Here is a 27,793-nt window from a genome sequence, read left to right as displayed (position 1 = left end):
CTGAGTTCAATCCCCAGTACTACCTCCCCTAAATAAAACAAAACAAAACAAAAACAGTGTCTGGCCCATGGAAGATTACACAACTTCTTAGGAATTTCTTTACTATAGATATGTTGAGTGTTTTCTCTTCTAGTTTTTTAGATGAATTCATACACAGAATGGAGCAGAAATAGGAATCTGATGCTCAGATTCCAGTCTTAAATTCACCCTATCCCAAACCTGTTGGATTTAGACAAAAAATTTGGTGTTCAGCAATCAAGTGATCTGCTGCTCAAGCACACTGTAATTGGCAAATGACATTTTATCCATCGTCTTTACTTTTTTTTTTTTTATGACATTCTTACTGATCATATGATGGATAAACTCTTGAGAAAAGAGGAAAGCTGAGAAGGACTCCTGGAATGAACTCATAAGTTTTATTTGTCTTCTCAGGTGTATCAAAAAGAAATAAATGCCCAAAGTGTCATTTCTTATTTTCGTGGACAACTTTGGAGATCATGCGCTCTCTTGCTCCTAAGCTAATAATAACACACGAATACACAGAAGGGAAATGAGGTGGGAATTTGGTAAGCCGGGAAAAGGGTTAAGGGGAGGCAAGGTGCAGAGAGAAAAGAGCATGTCAGCATTGGAAGATCTCTAGGAGAGAACGCAATGACAAGGAGGTGGCCCTGGAATGGAGTGAAGAGACAGCTCCATGAAAAGATGAGTAGAGAGCAAATGGGCAGAGGCTCACATTTTACCTGGAAATTGAGCTCTGTGCAATTTTACTCAAGAGAAGTAATGGGAACACATGCCTGACCCTCCTTATGTTAACTTGTACAATAGATTTGCTCTCATAGTTGAAAATGTTCCCTTTTAAAATTGGAGGATACGTAAAATTATGACCAGGCCATTGAAATAAAATCAGCTAAAACAAACAAACAAACAAACCAAAAACCCCAAAAACTTCAGTGCCAAGAAAAAGGTTGGTTTCTATGTATCTCAAATGTAAATAACTATTGACATCAATCAGCTTAAAAAATTCTAAGAGTATGATTTGTTAATGTATTCCTAGGTTATCTTATTACTTTGAATTTGACTATATGATGAATGAATTGTTTAGTTCAAGGAAAACCTGTATCTGTAGAATTATTAGTATTTGTTCTAAAATCGCTTTTGTTAGAAAGATAAGAATGGATTTTAAACCTAGAAATTCCATTATGGATTGCTTTAAAAATTTAGTAATAAATATCGTCCTTAAATGGCAAAGGGTATTGATTGGTTTGGAGAATCTCCCATTCTCCCTTCCTGGCAAACAGATCCTCTGCCAACCTCCTTACACCCAAGTATCAGCTTAAATGTCACATTCCCGATTTGCAGATATAATTGGTATCCTTCTCCTCCCCTTTATTCTGTTTCCCTATAGTTCTTGCCACAATCAGTAGTAGGCATCTATGTGCATGCATGCATGTTTTAAATATCTGCTTTTTTAGAACCACATGGCAGGGCTTCTGTGTCTTTGATCTGCCATTAGAGAATGGCACAGATTGATTGTCAATAAATATGTAGAGACTGATTGGACACATTTTTCTCTGGATTTTTCACATTTGATGCAGAGTCAGTAAGATGTTATTTTGTAAAGAAGGTAAGGGCAGAGTTAGCATTTCGTATAAAATTTAGACTTTAAGAATATGATTGATTTTAATAATGGTTCTACATAAAAATCGATTGTTTTTCATTCACCACTTATTATTTCATCCCACATCAGAGGAAGTTGATGCCAATAGCTATGTGATGGTGTATTATTTGCTTAGTTTTCATTTTTAATGATCATTAGAATGAATTTATCAAATTATCTGCTTCTTTCCTAACATCTGTGTATATGACTACAATGAAAAGTTCTCATTCATGGTCTAAATTTCCCTGCCTTGCTGGCTATTGGTGAGACTGAGCCACAGATGATGTAATGGGGAAGCCCTCAGCCCTCATGACAGTTTAACCATGTGTTTGGCTTTGGACTGTCAGGACACTGCTCTGTCCAGAGGCAGTTCTGAGGACCAGTCTAAATTACATCATTATTGTCTAAGAGTTTCTGTGTTTTCTCCAAGTATGGGCCTCTGAAAATCTGTTAAAATTCTTTAGGAAACTTTTAGAAGTTTGATCCTTTATTCCTATCCTATATTTTTAAACAAGTGATATCAGGAGCAGTATGTATGATATTCAGAATGTAAATAATGTGGATCATATGGAGTAAACTTCATTTCAGAATAATACACCTGGGCTTAAAGAGTATTTTTGCATCTTCAAACAACACTTATTTCTCCCTTTCTCAAGTGGTCTTATAATCCAAGGGGACACTCTTTGTTCCTATTAGGAACCAGATACAGTCAAGAAAGAGCATTGCTGAGATCTCTTAGGAGATGTGAGTGTGACTTAAGCAGTGGAAACTCAGGTGTATAAACTGTAAGATGGAAAAATAGGATAATTTTTTAATTAATTAATTTTAATAATTGAGCGAGTCTGTGTAGTTCCAGAGTGAATCAGTCAAAAGTGGGGAGATGCCACCTACTCAAACCATGGGTCATTTTCTTAGTTCATGTACATGCGAACCTTACACAGAGTGAGGCAAACTAGAGTTGTGTGTCAATGTCTGGTTTGTGTTTTCGCATGATGCAGAAATTTTTATTTTGTGGCTAATTAATTAAGGAGGGAAACTTATATTTTTGTTCCTTGGGCATGTTTTGAATCAAATCATGCAGCGCCCTGAGTTAGAAGGTGAGAATGAGATCAGTTTTACGGCACTTTGGTTATTATTGCATTCCATATAAGGATATGAATGACAGAGTGATTATTATTTTTCAGAAATATGCATTTACTTGGAAGAGCAAATGCCAGGTTTAATAACTGATAAGAAGCTGTCATTTTCATTTCCAAGTCACACCGCCCCACACATTGCCTCTGCTCCTCCTAACTGTGCTCACAGGGAATCCCTGGGTACACAGAAACAGTACTGTGGTCTCCGGGAGCCAAGATCATAGAACTTACTGTTGTTGTTTGGCTAAAGCATAACTAAGACACTCACGGTGCCCAAGGCTGAAGAAACTGAAAGGAAACTTGATGCAAGTCCACATTGTGCAGCTAGATCTGCTGACAAGATGTAAATGGTGTCAACCCAGAGTTTTCACTGTACCCTGACTGGCAGGGAGCATGTTTGGCTCAGAAAGGGTAGTGTGTTGGTGGGTGTGGCCTGATCAGAGGCATCACTAAAGTAGAAACCAGTTATAGAATCTTCCAGAATCGTTGAGTGAATTCCCTTTAAGCACTAAAAACTTAGGAGAGACCAAACCAGTCATTAAAATATAACAAAGTGCATTATAGCAGGGGGGGTGGCATTGTGTGTTAGGACCAGGCTGGGAAAACCTTTGATTTTGTGCCAGCTACTCTGTAAAGTAGTGAAGAAAATCTATTTTTTCCCCTATTTGTGCTATGGTCCCTGATTTCAAGATGTAAAATAATAATTTTTAAATAATTCAGAACTTTTCTTATTTTAGAGAGGCCTCATCAGTTATTCAGGATAAATGTATTAGATGATGTGAATATCCGAAAGTTGCTATTATATAATGGAATCATGGAGAAAAATCTTTCCTGTAAACTTTCTCAAAACATTTCCTAAATGTTGTGTTCCCAAGGAGATTTTCACTAGCCTGTTCTCATAGGTATCAGACATGGGTCTGCTAAGGAGACCCTCACTCTGTTACAGGCTTGATTAAAACACATGATATGAGCCATTCCCAAACTTCTGTGTAATAAAGACTTGTGCAAGGCAGTGTCTCAACATGTATGAATAAACATGCATTACAAGAATATCATAAGAGAGCAGAATACTGTAATATTATAAATATTGTAAAAATAGTGCAAGAGAATAAAACATTTTTGCTTTTGAAATCTGCACATCCTTTTCTGGCTTCATGAATCAAGGGGGTGTGAGATGTGAGTAACTAGGTTTATTTATTTATTTTGGTAGAGAACGCCTATCTATATTCCAATTAATTATTTTTTACATATGCTAACATATTTCTTTACCCATGAGAAAGATAGAGTCCTACAAGATAAGTTGAATTCTTTTGTTGTTGTTGTCCTGTGACTATTTAACAAAGAGCAAAAATAACATAGTGAATATTAGAGATGGGTTTCCGGATGAATAGATTATGTTGTTAAAGCAGAGAAATTTTAAAATAACATTCAATAGGCCTAGGATATTTCAGAAAACGTATTTCTTAAAAATGAATTTTTGAACAAATGAACTATGGGAAACCAAGAGAAAACCATAGTGTAAACCATGCTCTTTATTTGGAACAATGCCCTTAATTTTTCTGATTCATATTCGGATTCTGAGCCAAGGACCCATTTTCTAAATGTACTGGACCTTAAGATTCTTGTCCTGATTTCTGATTGATCATATATTATAGGAATGTAGAAATGGAAGCTGACATTTAAAATTTTTGATATTTCAAGGCATAATTCTCATTAATAGGAAGAATTTGAGTTAATGCCTAATTGTGTTTATGATCAATGTTCAAGTATTGCACTTAAAAAAATGTATGCCTCATTAAGCTTTTATGGAGGTCATGAATACCAGGAACTTAAATTTTGCTACCGTTCACTGTTAAGGTAGTTTTATTTGATCGCTTTAAAATCAAGTGTGTTGTTATTTAACGCAAATGCACTAATTTATCCTATTTTTCTTTTGTGACAGGTTAAATATAAAGAAAAATTTGACAACGAAATGAAGGATAAGAAACATCATTACAACCCTCTTGAAAGTGCTTCTTTTAAGCAAAATCAGCTTGCCGCTATACTTGCAAGTGATGTATGTTGTAATTCTTAGAAAATTATTTTCAATATCTTTTGATTCTTGTTTTCTTAGAACTGACTGTATTATAATTACTGGTTCTTAATCAGGGTCATGTAATTTCCAAGTAGTCTGTACTTGAAAACACTGAAGCATATTTTCCTGAACCCTTTTTTTGAGAAAAATATATAGTTATAGTTTTTACTATTAATGGTTACTGATTACTAATTAGTTAATAAGCAGGAATAGTATTGTGAATAAAATTATCATATCTAATTTAGAAATAGATTACAGAGTTTTGTAGAAAAGAAGTGTATATTATCACAAATTAGTAGATAGGATGATAATTAACTCATAAATTATGTCGATACCATTGGGTTTATTATAAAGTACTTCCTGGTACATGGACATTTATCGTAAAGAAATTAAAATAATTAGACTGATAATGCTTATAATTTCACATATCTTATGTAAGGGCTATGAAATACTTCTTCATAAAATTTATTTGCATTTCATGTTTTAAAAAATAATCAGGATTCATTTTATAAGATGTATGAGAAACAGGCAGAATATAAAACAAACATTGAAAACATTGATCAGTCTGCTATGGTTGAAATGTGTAGAGAACATTTTCAAGTATGAAAATGAAATATTATCAGATTGTTGCTTTGTTAGATCATATAACCTTTCAAGTCCTATCATCTCTTTGGGGCTTGGTTAATTTTACTTCCAATGAGGTTTAGAAGGTGTTGTTATTGTGTTCACTAAACAACTTTTGTTTATCTCTAGCAGTCTAAACTTTTTTTGGTTGTTGTTTTGTCTTTTAGGACCACAGGGAATGTGAGATGATTTTTTTTCCTATTTTATTTTTTTAATGTGTGTACAAACCAGGGAAATAGAGATGAAATATACTTAAAGGAACCTGGATCCAAGTACTGAAAAACCCAGGCTTAGAATCAGATAGGTGGATTTAAATCCTGTTCCTCCCACCTATTATCCCTTGATCATTGTGTGTCTTCATCATTTTCTCCTCTTTAAATGGGAATAAAGTATCTGCCTACTAGGGAGTTGTGGAGGTTAAATACTTCACACATATATAAATTATTTAGAGAAGTGTCTGGCAGATAATAAGTACTTTTTTTTAAGTTGTAGATGAACACCATAACTTTGTTTATTTTTTTAATGTGGTGCTGAGGATTAAACCCAGTGCCTCCTATGCTAGGCAAGCGCTCTACCACTGAGCCACAACTCCAGCCCTAGTGAGTAATTTTAATGCTTGTTTTATTAGCAGTTTATTATTTTCATTTTCTGGTATGATATTTCCAAAACAGTTGGCAAAGAAACAACAACAAAAAATGAAGTAAAACAAAAACAAAACCCAAAACATGTCTGTGTGGCAAAAGAATGAAAAACATCAGTAACCTAAAGTTATCACAAAGCATAATTGAAATACTGGCACAGTGTCTAAAGAACAAAGTGGCTAGTCTCTTCAATTCTTGAAAACAGAGTTTCTATTATAATTACTTGATTCTTTTAACATCATCATTTTAATAAAACTTTTTACTCATTCAGTAGTGAATTAGCGCCATCTAGTGGCTACCTATAAATTCGTCTGTTAACCACTAAAACAGTACTACTTTTATGATGTGTTAACAATAGTATTGGCAATAAATGCAAAAGCCTGTTCTCTTCTCCTAGATGGGTATTTTGTTCTATGTTATTTTCATAGGTGAAGTACAAGAAAGACTTACAAAATATGCACGATCCGGTTTCAGATATCCCAAATTTGTTGTTTTTAGACCACGCTTTGAAAGCCAGCAAAATGCTCAGCGGAGTAAGTGGGTCCTATAGCTCACCTGCTGTGCCCCTGAGCTCACCAGCTTCCTTAGACATGCCTGTGTGTCACTCCACCCCCAATACTGGCTCACTGAAAAGTAGTAGTCTACTTGCATCAATTCCACCAAAGCTGTTGATTTACAAAGAGATTTCTTGCTAGCTCTTTAGTTTCTCTTAAATCAGCTACTCTTCAAAGTGTTTGTGCAAGTATTCTTCCTGACTCCTTTTTCTTCTTACTTCATCCTTGTTCACACTGAAGCCACTTGAAGTTCAGGTTCTTCTCCAGTCAGGGGTCTTTTCTCTGATGCAGGCCAGTCCAGAGTGTCTCCTGTATGCTTTCAATAACATAAAACGTTGTTTTCATCTAAATTGTATAATCTCTGAAAATAAATCATAAAGGTGTTTATATTTCATTGTTACTATACTCTAAGTCTTGTGATTTCCATATTCTGTCAAGGCAACTAGGCGGGCAAGGGTGAGTGTTTTGGACCCTTGGAGACTCACCCTCCTGGATGCTATGTTGATTTCTTTGGTTCTCAAAAAGATCACCCTGAGCTGGGCACAGTGGCAGATACCTGTAATCCCAAGACCTTGGGAGGCTGGTGCAGGAGGATCTTGAGTTCAAAGCCAGCCTCAGCAACTCAGTGAGGCCCTTAGCAACTTAGTGTCTTAAAATAAAAAATAAAAATTGACTGGGGATGTGACTCAGTGGTTAAGCTCTCCTGGGTTCAAACATCCCTCTCCCCACCAAATTACCCAGGGGGACATATGAAGCTCATATTTTCAGGGTGCCCCATGATAATGATGAACTCTAATTTGACTTCAAATTACTTCATACCTATTTTAATACTCATTCAAAATGGTTCTAATGTATCAAATAGGCACAGATAAGATAGAGAAATATTTGTTGGGTAAGACATGAGAAGAAGTGGATAGTTGTTGCAGTAGATGTATCCACAGCCATTGACTTAAAACTCTGTAGTCAAAACTTGGTTCCTAAACATAAATCATGAGATTCAGCTTCAGTTCTACTTTACAAGTGTTTGTACTTAGCTTTGATAGATTGAAACTTCTGTTCTTTATTTTGTATGTCTCCTTTCTCAGAAGTCAACATCACGGTCATCTTTCTGAAAGTGGATAATGCATGTAAATAATTCATACTCATGAGATTTGTTTTAAGTAAACTTTTCTTTTTGTCTTTCCTTTAAATCACTGGTTCTTGGGCAAAAAGCAAAATGTCATTCTTCTCTTTCTTTCTATGAGCAAGAAAGGGAAGTTCAAAGAATATTGTCAGGTTCAGAGGCACTGAAATCCTATCATCCTGCATGTGAGAGTTCATTCCTGCACTTCTGTACACCTTCCTCTCTTCTTTGCGTGTCTGTGTTTCATTTCATGTTTTTCTTCTCAACTCATGGGCATGCTTCTAAAATTGATAGATTTCTATGCTCTGAAGCCTCTGCTTTCTTTATAATCTTTGGCTTCCAGGTTTTTTTTTTTTTAATTTTTAAGGTGTAGTTGGACACAATACCTTTATTTAATTTATTTATTTTTATGTGATGCTGAGGGTCAAACCCAGCGCCTTGCTAGGTGAGCGCTCTACCACTGAGCCACAACCCCAGACCCTTGGCTTCCAGTTTTGATCATCACAGTGGTCTTTGACCTTGACTGTTCTCCATTCATACTCAAGTAAAATTTACCAGAGACGTGGAGATTCGTGTGTAAATAAGCCAATAAATATGGTGATCATTTAAAATTTTGGTAACTAGATGAATGCATGCTACTCATGCATTCATTTTTTCAAGAAAGTTGACTGTTAATGGAAGGTCTGCCCATTTTTATATTACAAAATAAAAATGACATCACCCGTTTTTAAAAAAAGAGTTTTGACCATTATTTTAAAACTGTGAAAAAAACCCCAGGTGATTATAAGTTGTTTCTCTCATCCTTTCCAGAGACAAAACCAGCAGAGTTATGTGTTGTTTTAGACATCATTTATAAAATTTAAATCTTCATTCAGGTGTTGCCTTTGCCTACATCACAGATTATCCTCCACCTCCACAGAAAAACTGTGGCTGAATGGTTACTTCATGGGGAAGAAAGTTTAACTTAAAAGTGCATTACTCTGAAATATTGGCTTATAATTTTTTATAATAACACATTGGCTCAAAGTTATTGTATATTATAAAGCCTTATTTTAAACCTTAATGTAAAGAGAATTAAAATTTTATTGATTGATAAAGGTGGCTTAACTTTATTAAAAGATTGAAAAAGATTGTTCATTAACAGTATTCTGCAAATTTTGTCAGTTATATATGGCTGTTGGGGAATTCTTTTTTAAATTATTAAAATTTGTGTTAATTAGTTATACATGGCAGTAGAATATACTTTGCTACATCATATATAATGGAGTATAATTTCTCATTATAAATTATAAAAAATTATAAAAAAATTCTTCTGGTTATACATGATGTAATGTTTGGGGAATTCTTTTTAACATTCCACATGTGTGAATCAAATGAGTACCTTAAAAGTTGTACAGCCATGTTAAATTGAGAACATTTTTTTCCTCTGGAAACTGAAACACTCATAGTTTTAAGTTTCTTTTATAATTTTTGATAAGTTGTGTGTATATATATAGATAGATATATGTATATATAGGTAGATTTACTATATTTATATATACATACAATATGTGCATATAATTGTGTTATTCTCCATAATTTCCACTAGGGGGCAACAGAGACTATTATATACGGAAGTACAAGACCATGTCTCGGAAATACCTTTTGCAGCTCTTAAATTGGTTTTATTTTTCTTTTGTAATAGTTTCTGAAATCCTTTGTAAGCAAAATAGATAATCATGCTGGGAACAATATTTGTTGAACTATTTTTAGTATTATCCATTATTTAAAGTATAATAGACTTTCTGAGTTCTGGATTTTAACTCCATAATTCTAGCTTTTTACATTCAAGGCATGATTATTTTATAAATAGGTATTATCAAAAACTTCTTTTTTAGTGAAATAAATCCTAATAAAATTATGATGTTTCTAAGTATATCATTATTTTTTCAATGTTCTTGAATTTTTTTTTTTTTTAAATTAGTGGGAGCCAAAATTTAGAAGTAGTTCTCTTCAGTGGAGATGTACTGTGTGAATATTATCATGACCTTCTTTTCATACTTTTCTCCTTTACTTTATGGTTAGAATTTTGGAAGACACATATCTTTGCTCCCTAATTGACAGGAAGCTCTTGAGGCCGGGCTCCCTCTGGGGATCATTGCTTATATCCCACATGGAGCAGCAACTTGTCCTGTGGCCGGTCACTTGGGCCTTCCATCCTTCCATCCCTGGTACTGGACTTTCTTCCCTTTCACCTTCCCATCCTTAGAGAATTTCCTAAGACCCACTGTAAGCTTCTCTATGGCTGGCTCTTTCCCACTTCCTCTTTCCCATTGCCATTTTGACTGAAATCTGTTTCCTAATGAGCAACCACATCTCTGTAGCTTTGAGTCTCTGAAGGCTATTGTTTATAATCTTTTCTAAATAGGTTGACATAACCAAGTGTTCAAAGTCCAATGATAGAAAATCATGAAGCGATTTTTGTCTTACTCCTGCCTATGGTATTTAGAGTCCTGCAGCAGTCAAATTGGGCATCCCTGTCCACTCTGTTTTCTTCCAAATTTACCTTTTCATCTATATGTTTAAATAGTAGGCTCATCCAATTTCTTCACCTTAAAAATTCAACCACCATGCTCAGATTTCTGTTTCTTTTACGGGTACCTCTACCCTTTCCTTAGAATTAGGGGAAATTAGTTGAATTACTTTCCACCCTCTCATTTTCCTGACGACCTTCAATCTTCTTTATGGCTGAGCCTTTGTAGACAATATTTTTCTTTCAAGCCTCTGTCTTCCCTTCCCTCTGTTCTTTCTTTGGTTCTCTTCCTGTGAGTACTATTAAACATGTTCCCGTCCCATAAGGGCAAGGCACTTTGCCTTGAGTTTTGGATTTTAACTCCATAATTCGTCCACCTTGCTGATCCACATGGGTCCCCTTACTAGCTTTGATGTCGCTGCTCTTGTGCTGTGAATATCCTTTCGGTTGTTGTTGATAGTTAACTGTCCTCAGAGTGTTTCCTGTGCTGTCCACGCTGTCCACGCTGGTCTGTCTCCCAGTCTCTGTTTACCTCAGTGTCAGACACCTCCTTTGTGCCAGCTGGCTGCAGATGAAGACTTGATAACAGCGTTGCAGCTTTGGGTGGCTCTTGGCTTGTATATTTGTTTGCATTCCCAAGTATTAATTGCTCTGATCAATTAATAGAACTTATTTTCATGTTCTATGTTTTAGCGAGAATATAAAAAGCTTTTTGAGGAAAACAGAGGACTGTATCATTTTGATGCAGATGCTGCCGATCACCTGCACCACCAAGGCAATGCCATCCTTCAGAGTCAGGTGGGTGCTTGTTGGGTATCCGCCCTCTCTGCTGGGACCACGTGACCACTGGGACACTTATGGCTAAGTCCCTCAACTGAGAATATTCAATTGCTCAAAAAAAGAGATCTTGAGAACATAAATGTTGCCTCGGGGGAGGGGGGGAAATCTTAGTTACTATTTTCAATTTATTGGGATGAGAGCTTCTACCATATTTTGATATAAAGCCATTTCAAAAAATAGCAGTTACTTCACATAATTTAAAAACTTCAAATATAGGAATTAATATAACTATAGTCTTAAATGATTTGAATTTTTATAGTGTACTGATTTGTTATTTTAGCTGTAAAACTCATTTTCCAGGTACCAGGTTTATTATAATTTTTAAGTTCATTTGTGTTATTGAGAAGGCAAAATTGTGTTTTAAATTAGTGTTTCTTCCAGCTCTGAAATCCTATGTACCCTCTGAAAAAAACTTTTAAAAAATATCTTCTTCCTAGTATACTTTAAAGTCAGTGTCTACTTTTTTTTTTAAATTGAGCTTGTAAATTTGTTAAATATGCCATTTCTAGTACTTGTTAAGATAAAGTTTTATGGAACACAAATTTTATAATGATCTTATGCCTCAATGTTTAGGAATGCACATTTTTTCCTCTTTTTTTTTTATTTATCGGATGTTCACAACATTACAAAGCTCTTGACAAATCATATTTCATACATTAGAATCAAGTGGGTTATGAACTCCCATTTTTACCCCAAATACAGATTGCAGAATCACATCGGTTACACATCACATTTTTACATACTGCCATATTAGTGACTGTTGTATTCTGCTACCTTTCCTATCCTCTACTATCCCCCCTCCCCTCCCCTCCCATCTTCTCTCTCTACCCCATCTACTGTAATTCATTTCCCTCCATGTTTGTTATCCCATTCCCCTCATAACCTCTTATATATAATTAATACCAAATGTCTTCTTTGATATAATGAGAGCAACTAAGAACAGAACAGGGAGGAAGAGCAGGAAGAAAAGTTTAACATTAAACAGAGACATGAGGCGGGAGGGAAAGGGAGAAAAAAAAAAGGAAATCATTTTTTTCCTCTTTAAATTCTTCTTATTATTTAATTTTTTTACCACAAAAATTCATCCTTATGTCACATGCTATCACACTTTCCACACTTTTGTTGATCATTCTGTCATTCTCTGTGACAAAAACATAGAGAGAAGTAGGCATGTTAAAATTTGTTTTCTTTCTGTTGTTGGAAAACTCTAAGTATTAAGTGATTTCTTTTGGGTTGAATTGTCATAACATCATAATTAAACAATTTAAGAAATAGTTTCAATGAAATGCATTTCCAAATAAAAAAGTTTATATTTTATCCATTTATTTTCTTTGCATGTCACTAACACCAGGGATTCCCCCTAAACAGCAAGAATAACTTGATTTTGAAAAACAGGATGATGAATTTTGGACACTTATTTTACTTTGCCTGTATAAGGTCATCGTGTATGTATATGTGTGTGTGTGTGTATGTGTGTGTGTATGCTCGCGCCTATTGGGGTTGCAACCCAGGGCGTTGGGCATGCTAAGCATGTATTCTACCACTAAACTCTACTCCCAACCCTGATTTTAATGTACTTTTTACATTTCTTCCAATAAAGGTTAAATACAAAGAAGAATATGAGAAAAATAAGGGAAAGTCAATGCTTGAATTTGTTGAGACGCCATCTTACCAAGCTTCCAAAGAAGCTCAAAAGATGCAAAGTGAGGTGGGTCACTGGTTTGTTATCAATTATTTAATGTATCTAGTTTCTAGACATAGTGTCCCCACTTGCAGGAGTGCTATCTGGGTCCTTGAGTTTGGCCCTTGGTCTTACCATTTGTTGAATATGGTTTTCAGGCCAGATGAGCTCCAAAAGTCCTTCTCAGCTCTTAAATTCTATGATTATAGAGCCAACACTTTCAGATTTATCAATATAAATTTATGAAGAGCACCTAACTAAAAAGAAACTAAAGAGCTAATGGCTGTACTCATTTGTTCACCATGACAATAGAACCACATTTTTTCTGTGCTAGAAGTGTGAAAAGACTCTTTTATGTGTCAGTTTCTCTAATCCTCAAAATAATGACAATAGGATGGCATTCTCTCTGGTTTTATTAAATATCCACCAAGATTAATCATTTTAAGTAAAATTACATATCCAATAAATGCTGATGTATTAGGACCTGGTAAAAAACCAAATATGATTCCTTTTTATTCTGCAAGCTTATTTAATTGATTTTTATTTTCCCTGTAAACATTGAGTTTGTTTTCTACTTAGTTTGTTCCTGGCCTAAGATCATTATCTGGTAAGTCACATCCAGATATTCCTCAAACTGGTTTTTCCCTGTCCTAGTGAGACTGCCGTTTTTCTCCCCTTACTTTTTGGGGGATCAGACACGCAATGCTTTGTCTATAGCTGACATCCATATTCTGTGATACAACTGTCCCTTCAAAGGGACAGAAATAATGGGCAGTGGTGCCAGCTAATTACAACTCAGGGTTACATATTAGGTGTGCTCAGTGGGCAGATCTTTTCTCTAATAACAACATCAAAATGGAGAATCAATAATGTCTGGACAAAAACCTCTCCTAGGAGTTTCATAAACATTGCTATTTGTCATATGCCTGTTTGCTGTTTGTTTGAGATGTTATGACTCATCTTCCTGAGGATACTCAGGCATTACTGTGACTTTCTGAATAGTCAAAGTGGCCTGATTTCTTCTTTAAGCAAAAGAGGAGAAGAGAACGACTTATATTTTTCATGGCTCATCTCTTCTTAAGTTAAGTTCACACTCTTATTAAGTGTGAACTTAATAAAGAAATGTCAGCTGTTTTTGACCAAATGAGATGAACTAACAGGACTGGTAAATTTGGTCAACGTTCAGAAACTATATGAAAACTTAACGTTAATGAGACAGGTTATGCTGAAATCAGCTGGGTATGGTGGCACACACTTGTAATTCCAGCTACTTGGGAGGCCGAGGCAGGAGGATTATAGATCTGAGACCAGTCTCAGAAATGTAATGAGACCTTAACTCAAAATAAAATAAAAAGCATGAGGGTGTGGTCCTGGGTTCAATCTTCAGTACCATCATTTAAAAAAAAAGTATGTATCTACCTATAAACATATGCATATATATATGCATATATATGTATGTATATATACATATATATGTGTATATATATTTATAAAATACTATATGTACATATATGTATATGTATGTATATAGAGATATACATATGTAGGCATATATCTATCTATATCTATATTCATATATCTATACACACACACACATGTATATCAGAATCACTTTTCTCCATTTAGACAATTTATAAAGAATTTTACGTGACTGTATTGTCTTCCATTACATTATGTAAGCTAGAAATAGCTTTTCAAGGATTTTCCCCAGTTTATAGAAATAATATTCCTTTGTTACTGGCCCACAACTCAGAGAAAGGTTTCCACTTTGCAAAGTTGTCATGAAAATCTCAGTGGCTTCTCTGGAACCTTATGACCACATGAAATGGTTAAATACATTTTCACTGAAAGACACGGGTATCAAAAATCACAGAAAAAATAATAGCAGGCGGTTAATGTCACCCTTGTTTTCCACTTCTTCTCCTCCTATGTTTTCCATCTCCCTTCCCCTCTCCCTCTCTTTGATCTTCAGCCACAGAAACATTCATGCCCAGAACCCTTTTATCATTCTGATGTTGTGGTTTCTTAATAATTCTTCTTCCGCTTCCTCTCCCACCTCTTCATCCTCCTCCTTCTTGACCTCTACCTGGTTAACAAATTCAGGACCTTCCGATTCCTGGTTGATCCATTCTGATGCCACGTTTCTGAATTAGGAATGACAGTAATTTATGGTTGGGGACTTTGGCTTCTCTTATTCTTCAACCAATTTATTCTTTCCCTCCTGCTCAGTGAGACGTATTTTCCCTTTAATTATAGCCATTGACCATTAGAATTTTTCAGGCTCCTTAATTATGCCTCTGCTCCCACAGGGCTTCATGAGAGCAAAATTTTCCAACAGAAAATATCTTTGGGCCAAATTTATACTCTGAAAGCTAGAAAAATAAAATATCTAATAATCTTAGAACAAGTTTGATATGAAAATGACTTTAAATAAAGGAGGACATGAATACAGCCACCTGTCTTAGAGATGGTTTCTATTCTTCAGAGATAGACTGGACTAGGGTCTTTTGAGAAGCCCTTATGGGTAAAGCTATGTGCATATGATTTCAGGAAAAATCATCAGTGTTTTTACTATGATCTTTTATCATACTTACCTTGATTTCTCCTAATACCAGATATAGTTTAATCTGTGTGTTTTCACAAGAAATCTGTAAGTCCATCCTTGAAAGTTCTGTCTTCTCTTTCACAAATATAACTCCTGGCAGAAAGCATACTGAAGATTTTTGTCTTATTTCAGGGTAAAAATTGTCCAGTCTCAGGCATAATCAGCTTTTCTTAATGACTTACTTTAGCAAAGAGATCTTTTTTTATTCAGAAGAAAAGTTCTCTTTGAAGTGAAATATCTAATATAAATAAATAAATACACATACATATTTATATTTCACTTTGTAGAGTCCTTTCAGCCTGGAAATGCCCTAGATTCATATTATCTCAATTCGTTCCACATTTTAAAAAGGACACTTTCTCATTATTGCTCTTTGGTGTCTCTCTAGTTCTTTAATTCAGAATGCTCCCAAAGCATCTTCTTAATCAGATTCATAGAATATCCGTCACTGCCTTTCCTCATGACTGCAGACACAGTGTTCATGGAGTGACTGTATGGAGCAGAAATTCTAAGTGAGAGGGCAGCATGCTTCTCTCATCCTCCCTCATGGCTTGGAGAGTTTCTTTATGTATATAATTACTTTTCTCTGTAATAAATATATAATGAACCTGGAAATAGCTGCTCATTTAGCATGAATAACAATCTCATGCAGAATTCATTTGTTCTTGTCAACTTTATGATGCCATTTGAATATAACATTTGGCTGGTAAAATCTGGCCCTTGTATAGTAAATATTTCACATGGTTAGATATTTTTATGATTTAGGCAGTCTTCCTAGTCATAAAACTTGAGTAATGGATTTTCACATGCATAGCTCAAATGCTGGAAGAGACTTACACCTAGTGGGTTCAGGAGCAGTCCAACGGGGCAGGTGCTATGGGGCTGGGCCCTCCATCATCCATGGTCAGCATCCCCCTTTCATTTCTTGTTGTGAACTCTTACTTAAAGGATCCAGGGTGAGATTATCCTCACACTGTAACTCGATCCATATCAAATTCCATGAATGGTATGTAAATATTTTCAATGCCCAAACCATTGAACAAAAATACCACCCCTTCCCCAAGCCTCCTTCATTAATTTTTAGGAATATTCTTTCCTGAATTCACAAAAGACTGACAGAGATAAGGGTGCAGGAGCCATGACTATTGGTGTTATTTTGGTTTGAATGGCCTTCCATGCCACCAGATTCTCTTCCAAAGGAGGCTCCCCATCCCTTTTGAGTGAATTCAGGAGAATCCCATTAAAATGCCAATCTTACTGGTTCTTTCCCTAAAATGGAGTGGTATTAATCACAGACTAATAAGATGTTGAACAGCTTCACTCAGGATGATTTGCCCTAGAAATGCAATGGTCTTTAATCGTGCTACTTATATTTGGGGGAATTGTGAAGTTTATAATAAAGCTGGAATTATTTTCCTGTTGACAAAAACTCTAAGATAGTAGAATTATATCACAAAGCATTATATTTGTTCTGGAAACACTTGTTCTTTTCAATAGTCACTAGTATTTCCTGCATTTAAATTATGTGTTTTTATTTAACAGAAAGCTTACAGAGAAGATTTTGAGAAGGAGATTAAGGGAAGGTCCTCTCTAGATTTGGACAAGACTCCTGAATTTTTACATGTAAAGTACATCACCAACCTTCTGAGGGAGGTACGATCTTTCTATTTTCTATTAAATGTCATGAAAGAAAACCAAGGAAATAACCCAGGAGATATTTATCTAACAGTCTTCTGCTAAGCCAGTTTTTGAGATGTTAGCACTTTGCTCTGTCCTACACTTTGACCCTTATTAAGAAAGTCCTACATTTTCATTAAAAAGAGAAAAGTATTAGTTAACACATCTGTTTAAAGTTGAGGGAAGAAAGTGCCTAGATTTCCTGAAAAGATTTGAAAAATATTTGGTTTTGTATTGTAGCTCAGAAGCTCTGTATGTAGTGAGTTTTTTAGCTTTATAATAGTTAGTTTTTTAAAAAAAAATATATATATATTTTGAATATAGGTGGGCAAGTTTGATTCTTTAAAATTTGGTTATTATAAAAACATGTATTAGAACCACCTTTTTCCTGTAGCTCCCCTGCAGCATTCTCATGATATCTGATACCAAAAATGAGTTCTGACATGTGAAAGTGTGGATAGAAGGTGCATTATTTATAAATCTCTTATCTTCTATGTAGGCAAAAATTGGAAAGTTAGCATATAGAATAGAAGAACTAAGGTCTGTTTTTCATTTCATTCTCTGTAGGATTTCTCCCCAAACTTAAAGGTATATTTTGGCTCAGAATTAATATTAAAATGTGTTGAACACATAAGTTTTCAAATCTTAACAAATATTGTGTTCATAGCGCGATCCTAAAAATGTTTGCCTTTTTTTTTTAATGGCTGAAAAGTAACTTAAGAGTTCTTCCAATTCTGTTTAAATAGATTCTCTTTATATTACAGGAAAGTTTAAATAGAATATATATTAATGGAATACATGTAATATAATAATTATTATATAATATATAAGTGGAATATGTGTGTGTATGTGTGTGTGTGTGTATGTATATATATATATATAATATACATTTATTTATTTATTTAGGAAATGGAAAATGAAATTCCACTTCATTCTAAATTTTTGAATCAAAGAAATGATTACTGTAAGAAATATCTTAAGCCAGTGAAATATACTGAATTATAATTACCTATATAGAGGCTTATCATTATGAACTTCTTTAATAAGCAAGTGCCCACTGACCTTTACCATGAACTGGTTTTAGAAATTTAGTGTGATTCATTGTTATAATTTATATTGTGATGAAACACACATATAATTTCTATAAGAATTCTCTTGCTACTTTTTCTTTCTTTTAGTGAGTATGATACAATTAAGACATTTTGAGAGAGAGAAGCAGGCAGAGGCACTCTGGTCTTTCTTACTATTAGAGCCATTAATCCCATCCTAGGGTCCCCACACTTATAACCTCATCTGAACATAATTACCCCCAAAGGCCCCACCTCCAAATGCCATCACATTGGAAGTTAGAGCTTCAGCATATGAATTTTTGGAGGAAAATTTAGATTATTTTTAGGAAATTAAACATCATAACAACTATGATTAAAAACTTTTTATTAAATTATAGAGATGTTCAACTTAAAAAACAGTTGCTTAGTGATATAATGAAATTGTAACTTCCCTTCCTAAGTGTAAGCCTTTAGTTGGAAATGGGCACTGCATTCCTTGCTTTCTGGCTTTTACATTTGGTCTGCTATTTAGAGTATCCAAAGTACCATTGGATGCTCCACGTGATTCCCCCCCATTGCCCTTTGGGATTGGTAAAGCATTTACTTTTATTTTCATTTACCAAGATGGAAATCAAGGCTGAGTTTCTTAAAGTCTCCCTTCTCCCATGTAGTGAAAGAGCTTTACTTTAATCCAGGTCATTTCACTCAGAGCTCTTTCCAGAAACACGTGCTGGTTGTGATAATATCTAGCGGGCCCGTAGGTTGAGCAGAGGACAGCTAATTTAGTTATACAGAACAAAGGGAAAATAACATGAAATGAACCTTAGAACTAACTGCAACCTGGTTTCTTATCAGTGAAGGTAATTTCATTTTTCACCCAGCAAATTAGTTGTAAATGAAATTTTAAGAGTAGTGGGAAAAGGATATTTATTGTTTTCAGAATACAATTGAGAAAACAAGCAATTTGTTGGCAGAGAATAACAAGTTTTGTGTAAACATCTGTGTGAGGCATTTGGATCTACTTAAAATATGATATTAAAATAGGAGAAATTCAAGGTGTATATTATCAATACGTAGGAAATTATTTGGCTCTATGTTATTTGACTATCAATCATTGAACAAAGTGGAAACTTAAAAAAAAAAAAAAACCTTTGGCTATAGCAACCCTTTTGATTTGGTCATTTTGTTTTGTTCTTTTTCAACTGTGTTCTTTTGGTAATTCATGTTTATTAGACATTTAAAAAAATATTTAACATAATTGATACGAAGCATATATTCTTAAGATCTTCCTCATCATCGAAAGGAAAAAACATCTTTAAAAAATTCACTGTGGTACCAACACATGTTGGGAGAAAGGATGAAAGGGCAAAGATGGATAATATTGGAAGCCACTCTGAATTTGATAGAGTATGGAAATGAAATGGAAAGGACATAGCAGGATGCTCAAAAATGTGATTTCTTCCACCCTGGTAATATTTTCTGTCTAGGATCTCTAGAAAAGAATATAGAATATCGGTTAAAGTAATTTCCAGTAAGTTTTGAACTGTCATATCCTTGTCTTATAGAAAGAATATAAAAAGGATTTGGAAAATGAAATAAAGGGGAAAGGAATGGACCTTAATTCAGAAGTTCTTGATATTCAAAGAGCCAAACGAGCATCTGAAATGGCCAGTGAGGTGAGTGGATTTGCTTAACAACGCAGAATGGGTAAATTCTCTGCTGACTTCCTTACTGATAAATCTTTCTCAAAGATTACATATAGGGGCTGGGGTTGTGGCTCAGTGGTAAAGCACTTGCCAAGCATGTGTGAAGCACTGGGTTTGATTCTCAGCACTGCATATAAATCAATAAAATAAAGGTCCATTGATAACTAAAAGAATATTACAAAAAAAGATTCTATATATCTCACAACTTTTATGTACAGATGATAATCTCCAGCTCTATCCTAGAAGTCTTTCCCAGACAGTGAATGAAAAATAAATTGATGTTCCCAATCTCCTTTCTATTCGGTCTGAGAACAATGACCATTTGCCCCATTTAAGAGAAAAATCTGTATTATAAATTCACCAAAATAGTTTTATGAGATTTGACTTGATCTTTTAAGCAAGTCAGAGGCAAAAAAATTAGGAAGGTATGTTATCATGATCTATCAGTCACAGCAGTTAAAAAGTTCCTGCCCTCCTGCTAGCAGCCAACTTACTCTCCCAGTCCAGCCCTAGATGCCAAATGAGCCCAGTTAAATCTCTTGATCAAAGTGGCTACTTCTCAGTTTATGTGAACTTTGTGAGAAGAAATGAATGTCTCTGTAATACTTTCAGTCCTATAATGCTTGTATGAGGCCATGACTTTGGTATCACATGACGGCAGTTCTTTGAGGAGAAGCTATCTAAATTTATTAGTAAAAGAGCTTAAAGCTTTGTTGCCATATACTGATAAACTGTAGTACTAACGATGATGATATTGTCCCTGTTAGTCAGGTCTTAGATGATAGAAACCCAACTCGCACTGGGTTATGAAACAAGAAAAGTGTGTAAGCTCACAGAAATCAAGATGTCCAAGATTGCAGGGTGATGGTTGCCTGCCTGTAATATTAGTGATTCTGGAGGTTGAAGAGGGAGGATTGCAAGTTTGAGGCAAGCCTTAGCAGCTTAGTGAGACCCTGTCTCAAAATAAAAAATAAAAAAATATCTGGGGATGTAGCTTAGGGGTAGAGCAATCCTAAGTTAGTTCCCAGTACCAGAGGTAGGGTGAGGGGTGGAAAGAAAGAAAGAAAAGTCCAAAAAAGTCCAAGAGAGTTTCCTTCTGGTGGGCATTCAAATGATGCCCCTGTTCCTCCATCTCTTGGTTCTGTTATCCTCTGTTGACTTCACAATTGAGAGGCTGTCTCCATGAGCTGAAGCCTCTTAATAACAGAGTAGCTTATACTTATGACCAGTAATACCAGTAGGAAGTGGGTATGTGTATTGTAGTTCTAATGGAGGTTCTAGGAGTGAATTTCTTGGATCAGCCTTTGTCCTGTGCTGACACTGGAGCCAATCATTACATCTTGGGTCAGAGGAGTACAATGTGCTATTGGCTTCTCATGGTTACCCATTTGTTCAGTCAACTTCCTATGTATTTTAGTAGTATTTCAAATACAGAATATTCTCTATTCATATGCATTTTAAAAAATCTTATAGAGCCAATAAATTAAATGAAAAATTTTAAAAGAATTGTAGTGGAATTAAAAATATATGTGGGAACCAGGTGTGGTGGTGCCCAGTGACTTGAGAGGTTAAAGCAGGAGGATCACAAGTTAGAGGCCAGCCTCAAAAAATTTGCAAGATCCTCACAATTTAATGAGACCCCGTCTCAAACCAAAAAGCATGTGGCTATATATTTCTGTGGTAAATCCCCTTTGGGTGTTCAATCCCCAGCACCAAAAAAAATATATAAATAACAAATTTTTAAAATATTTGCTTGTAAGAAGGTGATGAAAACCAATCCCTCGAAGATGGATAGATTGAGAGGGGTGAGAGGTAATTCTCCCAAAGAAAATCATGGAGCATTTTGCCAGAAGACAGAAGGATGGATGTCAGGCAGACACAAACAATAGGTATCTGCTGCGATGTCTTTGGCTAACATTATCATCACATGATGCCTAATTTCTACAAATTCTTTCAGTTGGAATAATATATCTAGTCCACATTCAGAAGTAAATCTTGTAAACCGTTGTCAATAATATTTGGGAAAATTGTTGTAAGCTTTCCATGCGGGGGTTCAGTCAGTTACAGTTGAATGCAAGGTGTTTCATGAACAGAAGCAAATTAGGCCTTATTAGGGGAAGAAGGACTGGCGTGGGGTATAGGAGTGAAAGATCAAGTTAAAAAAAAAAAAGCAGTTATTGAGCACCCCCTGTGCTGGACTATGTACTGTACGCTAACTCATTGATCTTCACGGTGAATCCCTCATGGAACTTTTAGTATTCCTATTTCACAGCTGTGTTAATCAGAAATGTGAAGAAATATTTCTGTTGTCACACATCGATGGAGTGCTGTCCTCAAAGTTGGTCCTCTTTCTACAACTTTAACCCATTTACATCCACATCTCTATCCTCCAGCCACTAGTATGATTCCTATGAAGACTCTATTGGCAATTGCCTTTTGTACACTAAAAATCTTCAGCATTTTTTTATACCTTTCTTCAGTGAGAATAGAGATTATAGTTTTAGGCAGTTCAGAAAATTCAGTTCCAGGTGAGATCATGCATGCTACCTAGTAAGTTGCGTAACCTCTCTTTGAAAATATGGTTATTTGCCTTTTTGATCACTGACTACAAAGGTGTGTTTATTCATGGAGTTTCTAAATGTTGTAAAATGTTGCTTTTTACAGAAAGAATACAAGAAAGACCTAGAGTCCAAAATTAAGGGCAAGGGAATGCAGGTTGGCACTGACAGCCTTGAATTCCAGCGTGCCAAAAAAGCTACAGAGATCGTCAGCGAGGTAAGCAGACAGCTCCCACCAACCTTGAAACTCGTCTTTTTGAATTCAACAGATCAGATCAGCAAATCAGTTAGTACATGGGATTTCTTAAAGCCTTGTGTCTGGTTGACAGTTTGGAATGGAAACCATTTCAAATCTTTATGTTTGTTCAAAAATTTATAGTTTTTGCTTTGCTCATATCCTTTAAATACATTCAAGGAAGCTCGAGAAAAAGCATTTTAATAAGATAAGGTCACATAGACACATATTCCCTATAACCTTTATTATGTAATTCAACAAATTTTGTGTTCATCTGGGATATGATAAATGTTTTCAGAGTATGTTTTCTTTAGGATGGATCATATGCTTCCAGTCATAGTTGTATTTCCAACCTACTGAGAAAAACTTGAAAACCACTTATTACGTGAGAATAGTAGCCATTTCTGTGAGATCACACGTCCCTAAAATATCCTCCCTTGATTTCACCATGCCTGAAATTACTAGAGTCAGCATTTGGGCTTGAGGCATTAGTCATCCTAAAGGACCATATTTAATCATTCAGTACTGTTTTCCTTTTCACATAATACAGGTAAAGACAGAATATTGATTTAGAAGTTGTTTTTTTTTGACGCTATGATATGATAGATATCATAGAACAGAGTTATAGGAGTCAGACCATGTACATTTTCAAAGGAAATGCCCTAGATTGGACTCACCTCTTGAACTTCCTCAGCAATTCAAGGGTCACTGGAGCAACAGTGGTCAGGATGAGGTGATTCTGTAAGAAATATATGTGGAGAGAGAGTGGGGTGCAAGTTAAGGGGTGGGACTCACTCACTTTAAGGCAGTTAGGTTGGGATGTCAGTGGGGCTGCTCAGAGAATTTGTTTGGGACTCCAAAAGTTAGACACAGCTGACTCAGGATTGACTCCTACCCTGGAAATCCTGGAGAGCCAGATGTAGCTAATTTACCCACCATGGAATTCCTACTCCTTTGGGTGCTACCTAACTCCCAGGGTTAGGCACTTTCCAGGGAAATGAGATTGCCATGATTGGTTTAGACAAAGCACCGGGAGATGGCACAGGATTCCTGACTAGTAAGGTCTCTGCTTAGAAATGGCAGCTTGGATGGTAGTGGGAGGATGTTGAGTAGAGACTTGAAAACTTTCTCAGTCTCCTCCCCTAATTCTGTTCTCCTCCTGAGAGTTATTGTTATAAGTTGTAGAGCCTCCCACATTTGTTTTTATTTATATAAAGTTGTACACAATAGACTTCAAAAAACCCCTAAATGCAGTCATACTGTTATCTTTGTCCTATGTTCATTTTCCCCCCCATTCATTTACTGTTATGGTCCTTTTCCCATGTCACTTCATATAGGTCTTCTCCATTCTTATAAAAAATTATGTTCTATACCATCAAGATGAATGTGTGCCCATTTACCCTTTGTTGTCCACATGGATTGTGTATAATGAGATCTCAACATTAGATGCCAAAACCAAAACCCTTAGCTTCTCACAGGTTCTCTTCCTGTCATTATCAAATGACACCAAACAAATCTTTGAAGTCCCTTTGATTCCTCTCATTGCATGTGTTATTGACTTTACACCATAAGGGTGTTCTAAATACATTGACTTCTCCCTGCCTCGTCAAAGCTGTCATCTCTGTCCCCAGGGTCTTAAAATAGCTTCTTAACCAGAATTCTGTTTCCATTCATGCCCTCTTATATACATTTTTAATAATAATAATTTCACAATTCTCTAAATTTTTTTCTTATTATGAGGAGGGAGTTACTGGACTAGAGCATGGGATGAGGGGTGTGAGAATTCAGGGGTTGGGAAGAAGCATTTGGAATCGTCCTCATGGGAGATGAGAGATGAAGGAAACTGAAGGTGTCCTTTCCCTTGAGAAAAGAGATATTTTGTATTTCACCCTTTTGCCTAAGAGCAGGCTTCTAAGACATAGGCCTTTTCCAGAAAATTGGTATGTTTTAGCATTAGGTTTTTCCTTAGTGTGTTCATTAGTTTGTTCAACAGTATGCTGGTTTTGGTTTTCTCTTTGTTCTTTGAGACTGTATGCTAGGAAAATAATGCAAAATTAGTCATTGGGAACCAAGAGAAAGATAGGCTCAGGGGAATCACCTGTATTGTGTTTATATTTTAATCACAGACGTGTCTTCTTTTGCCAAACAAACAGACTCTCAGTTCCTTTTCAACCAATGTATGATACTTGCCACAGTTTATTTTTAATACTCAAGGTTTATTTTTCAAGTAGTCAATGTAGTATATTGTTATGCCAGTGAACCCCAATAGTCAAACCTTCCTGTACCCATGGGCCTGACCATGGGACTTTCTTTACCAATGGGACATTGGCAAACATGATTGCAACAGAGGTTCTAAAGCGCTTGTGCCTTAAGGGTTTTGCTCTGGAAATGTAGATGTCATCATGCTGTTGTTTTAACTCTTCTAAGCTTTTGTTATACAGCAGTAACAACTGGTGTAATCAGTGCCTAATATAGTCTATGTGCTTTAGAGCATCTTTAGATTTATTAGAAAATTGAATGATGTACCTCTACTATGCAATTTCGTGGCTTTTTGTTTGTTTGTTTGTTACTAGGGGCTGAACCCACCAGTGCTTACTCTAGTTCTTTCTATTTTGTATTTTGAGATAGGATCTTGCTATATTGCTAAGGGTCTTGCTAAGTTGCCCAGGCTGGCCTTGAATTTGTGATCCTCCTGTCTCAGCCTCCCGAGTCACTGGGATTACAGGTGTGCACTTGTCACACTGAGCTTGTTTTTGGGTTTAAACAGGCTTACTAGAAACAGAGAGCTTTTTAGACATCTAGTAATAGGTGTCTATTTTATTATAAAATTAAACATTACTACTTGAACTTTTGTTTAGAAAAGTAAAACTGAGAGTCTGTTAAAAAACAGATGGGGTTAATTAGTAAAAGACCGGGAAAATACAGGATTTAACTAAGATTGAGATTTGTTTATAATCTATTTAAGGTCTTTTTTTTTTTTTTTTTTTACTGAATTACATCCCTAGCCTTTATTTTATTTTTTTTGAGTCTGGCCTTGAATTTATGATCCTCCTACCTTAGCATCCTGAGTAGCTGGGATTAAGGTGTGTGCCACCATACGAGTCCTTAAAGTTTAAAAGTTCTTAAATACAATTTATTTAAAAATTTTAACAAGTTATTTAGAACATCACAAATTAGCAAATTAGCAGTTATTTTAAAGCAGTGAATCTACAAGTCTTAAGTATATCAACATAATAGGAAATATTGTTTCGGAAGAAATTTAATTGGATGTAGTTAATGGTTTTGGAAGTAAATTATTTTAAAAAATAGCATACAGAAATCACAGACATGAAAGTGTACAGCTTGCTGAATTTTATATCAGTTATAAAACGTGACAAGAGCCCCTTAAGACGTGCACGTCTGTAATTATAGTGCACATTATGTAAATTACATAAATTTTAGACAGTAATAGAGAATCCAAATCAAGCTGGCTTTTATGAAAACAGGTAATTTATTGTTCTTATGATTGAGTATTGGAGGGATTCTTTGCAATGGCTTGATCTAGGACTCAAATCCAGTCATTTGCTACATGATGACTTTTGGTCAATAATGAACCATGTATATAACCATGGTGGTCCCACAATATTATAAGGGAGCTGAAAAATTCCTATAACCCAGTGACATGTAGCCATCCTAATGTCCTAGTGCAACAAAAATTATAGCACATCCAGTTATGTTCAGTACACATTCTTTTTTTTTTTTTTTGGTAGTGGAGATTGAACCCAGGAATATTTTAACCACTAAGGTATATCCCCAGTCTTTTTTATTTATTTATTTATTTTTTTGAGACAGGGTCTCACTAAGTTGCTTAGGTCCTCACCAAGTTGCTGAGGCTGGCCTTGAACTTGTGATCCTCCTGTCTCAGTCTTCTGAGTTGATGGGATTACAGGCATGTGCCACCATGCCTGGCCATTATTCTTGATAATGATCACAATCATTACTGGTTTATGTATGAACTTAATACTGTACATCTTATTGTTATTTTAGAGTGTGCTCTTTCTGCTTATTAAACAAATTACTATAAAACAGCATGTTTTTATGCCAGCAGCAGCCTCATACCTGGTATTTACTGAGATTCTGTATTGCATCCTTTTCTCTTATACTTGATTTAATCTTATGTCCTTTTGCTCTTCATGGCCTTGGGGGCAACAGGCTAGGTCACAGAGCTACCATATTGCTCACGTGTGTAGTAGGCTATACCATCTAGGTCTGTGATGAACACTTTAAGATGTTCACACAACCATGGAATTGCCTAATGGAACATTTCTCAGAATGAATCCCCATCATTACACAATATAGAACTGTAATGTGATTTAAGTTCAGTTTCTCATTTTCAGTTCTCAGGTTTTCTTCTTTTGTTTGCAAAGAAACTTCCAGCAGCTCCAGGGCTGAATTCTTCTTCATTTATGTCCAGAAGGAAAGAGAAAGTCCTTTCTGAGCTCTTCCACTGAAAAAGAAGTGCACCTACCCCTGAACCAATCATGGAGGCTAGGGATGGGGTGTAACCATTCATTTAAGTCCCATAGTGCCCAAACACTTGAGCCAACCTCACTTTAGAATGGGGAACAGCAAGTTGCAGCAATTGTGAAAAGCAACAATTTACGATCACTTCTTATTGCTGTTTATCAATTAGTTATATACTTACCAACAATTTATCAAATTTATTACATTGAAATACAAAATTTCCTCCTACCTGGCTCATTTTTTAAAAAAATTTAGGCATGTAGACAAAAGCCTTCAGATTACTTATGACTAAGTCACTCCATATCATGTTTCTACCACGAGTTAAACTTTTTTGTCCATTAAAAGACAAGAAGAAATAAAGGTCCAACTTAATTCTATAGGACTTGGTCCTGGTTCAAAGTGACATCACGGTTTTTTTAGCACTGTTTTTGGAATGGTTGCAGAACACTAACAGTGTGTTTCATTTTCTGCAGAAAGACTATAAAAGAGATCTGGAGACTGAAATTAAAGGGAAAGGAATGCAAGTCAGCGCAGAGACTCTTGATGTGCAGAGGGCTAAGAGAGCCTCAGAGATGGCCAGCCAGGTGAGGAGGCAGCAGACACCAAGTTTCCTCTCAC

At 35.5% G+C, this 27,793-nt stretch overlaps 1 protein-coding gene across 2 annotated transcripts in view; it reads left to right on the top strand.

The window, feature by feature from the left end:
* NEBL (nebulette) overlaps positions 1 to 27,793 on the top strand; it is a 346,363-nt gene that overhangs the window by 273,842 nt on the left and 44,728 nt on the right. The window contains exons 12-18 of one of the 2 annotated variants that reach the window (XM_081298828.1): positions 4,736 to 4,849; positions 11,015 to 11,119; positions 12,762 to 12,869; positions 16,990 to 17,100; positions 19,739 to 19,849; positions 22,544 to 22,654; positions 27,649 to 27,759. The exons of the other annotated variant lie outside the window; for it this stretch is intronic. Of the exons in view, the coding sequence (XP_081154954.1) occupies positions 4,736 to 4,849; positions 11,015 to 11,119; positions 12,762 to 12,869; positions 16,990 to 17,100; positions 19,739 to 19,849; positions 22,544 to 22,654; positions 27,649 to 27,759 (771 nt within the window). The remainder of the gene's footprint in view (positions 1 to 4,735; positions 4,850 to 11,014; positions 11,120 to 12,761; positions 12,870 to 16,989; positions 17,101 to 19,738; positions 19,850 to 22,543; positions 22,655 to 27,648; positions 27,760 to 27,793) is intronic. 2 annotated transcript variants of the gene reach the window in all.

The sequence above is a fragment of the Spermophilus citellus genome, assembly GCF_964194105.1.
Source record: "Spermophilus citellus genome assembly, chromosome: 6".
Taxonomy (NCBI): domain Eukaryota; kingdom Metazoa; phylum Chordata; class Mammalia; order Rodentia; family Sciuridae; genus Spermophilus; species Spermophilus citellus.
This window is presented reverse-complemented; position numbering and strand designations above follow the sequence as displayed.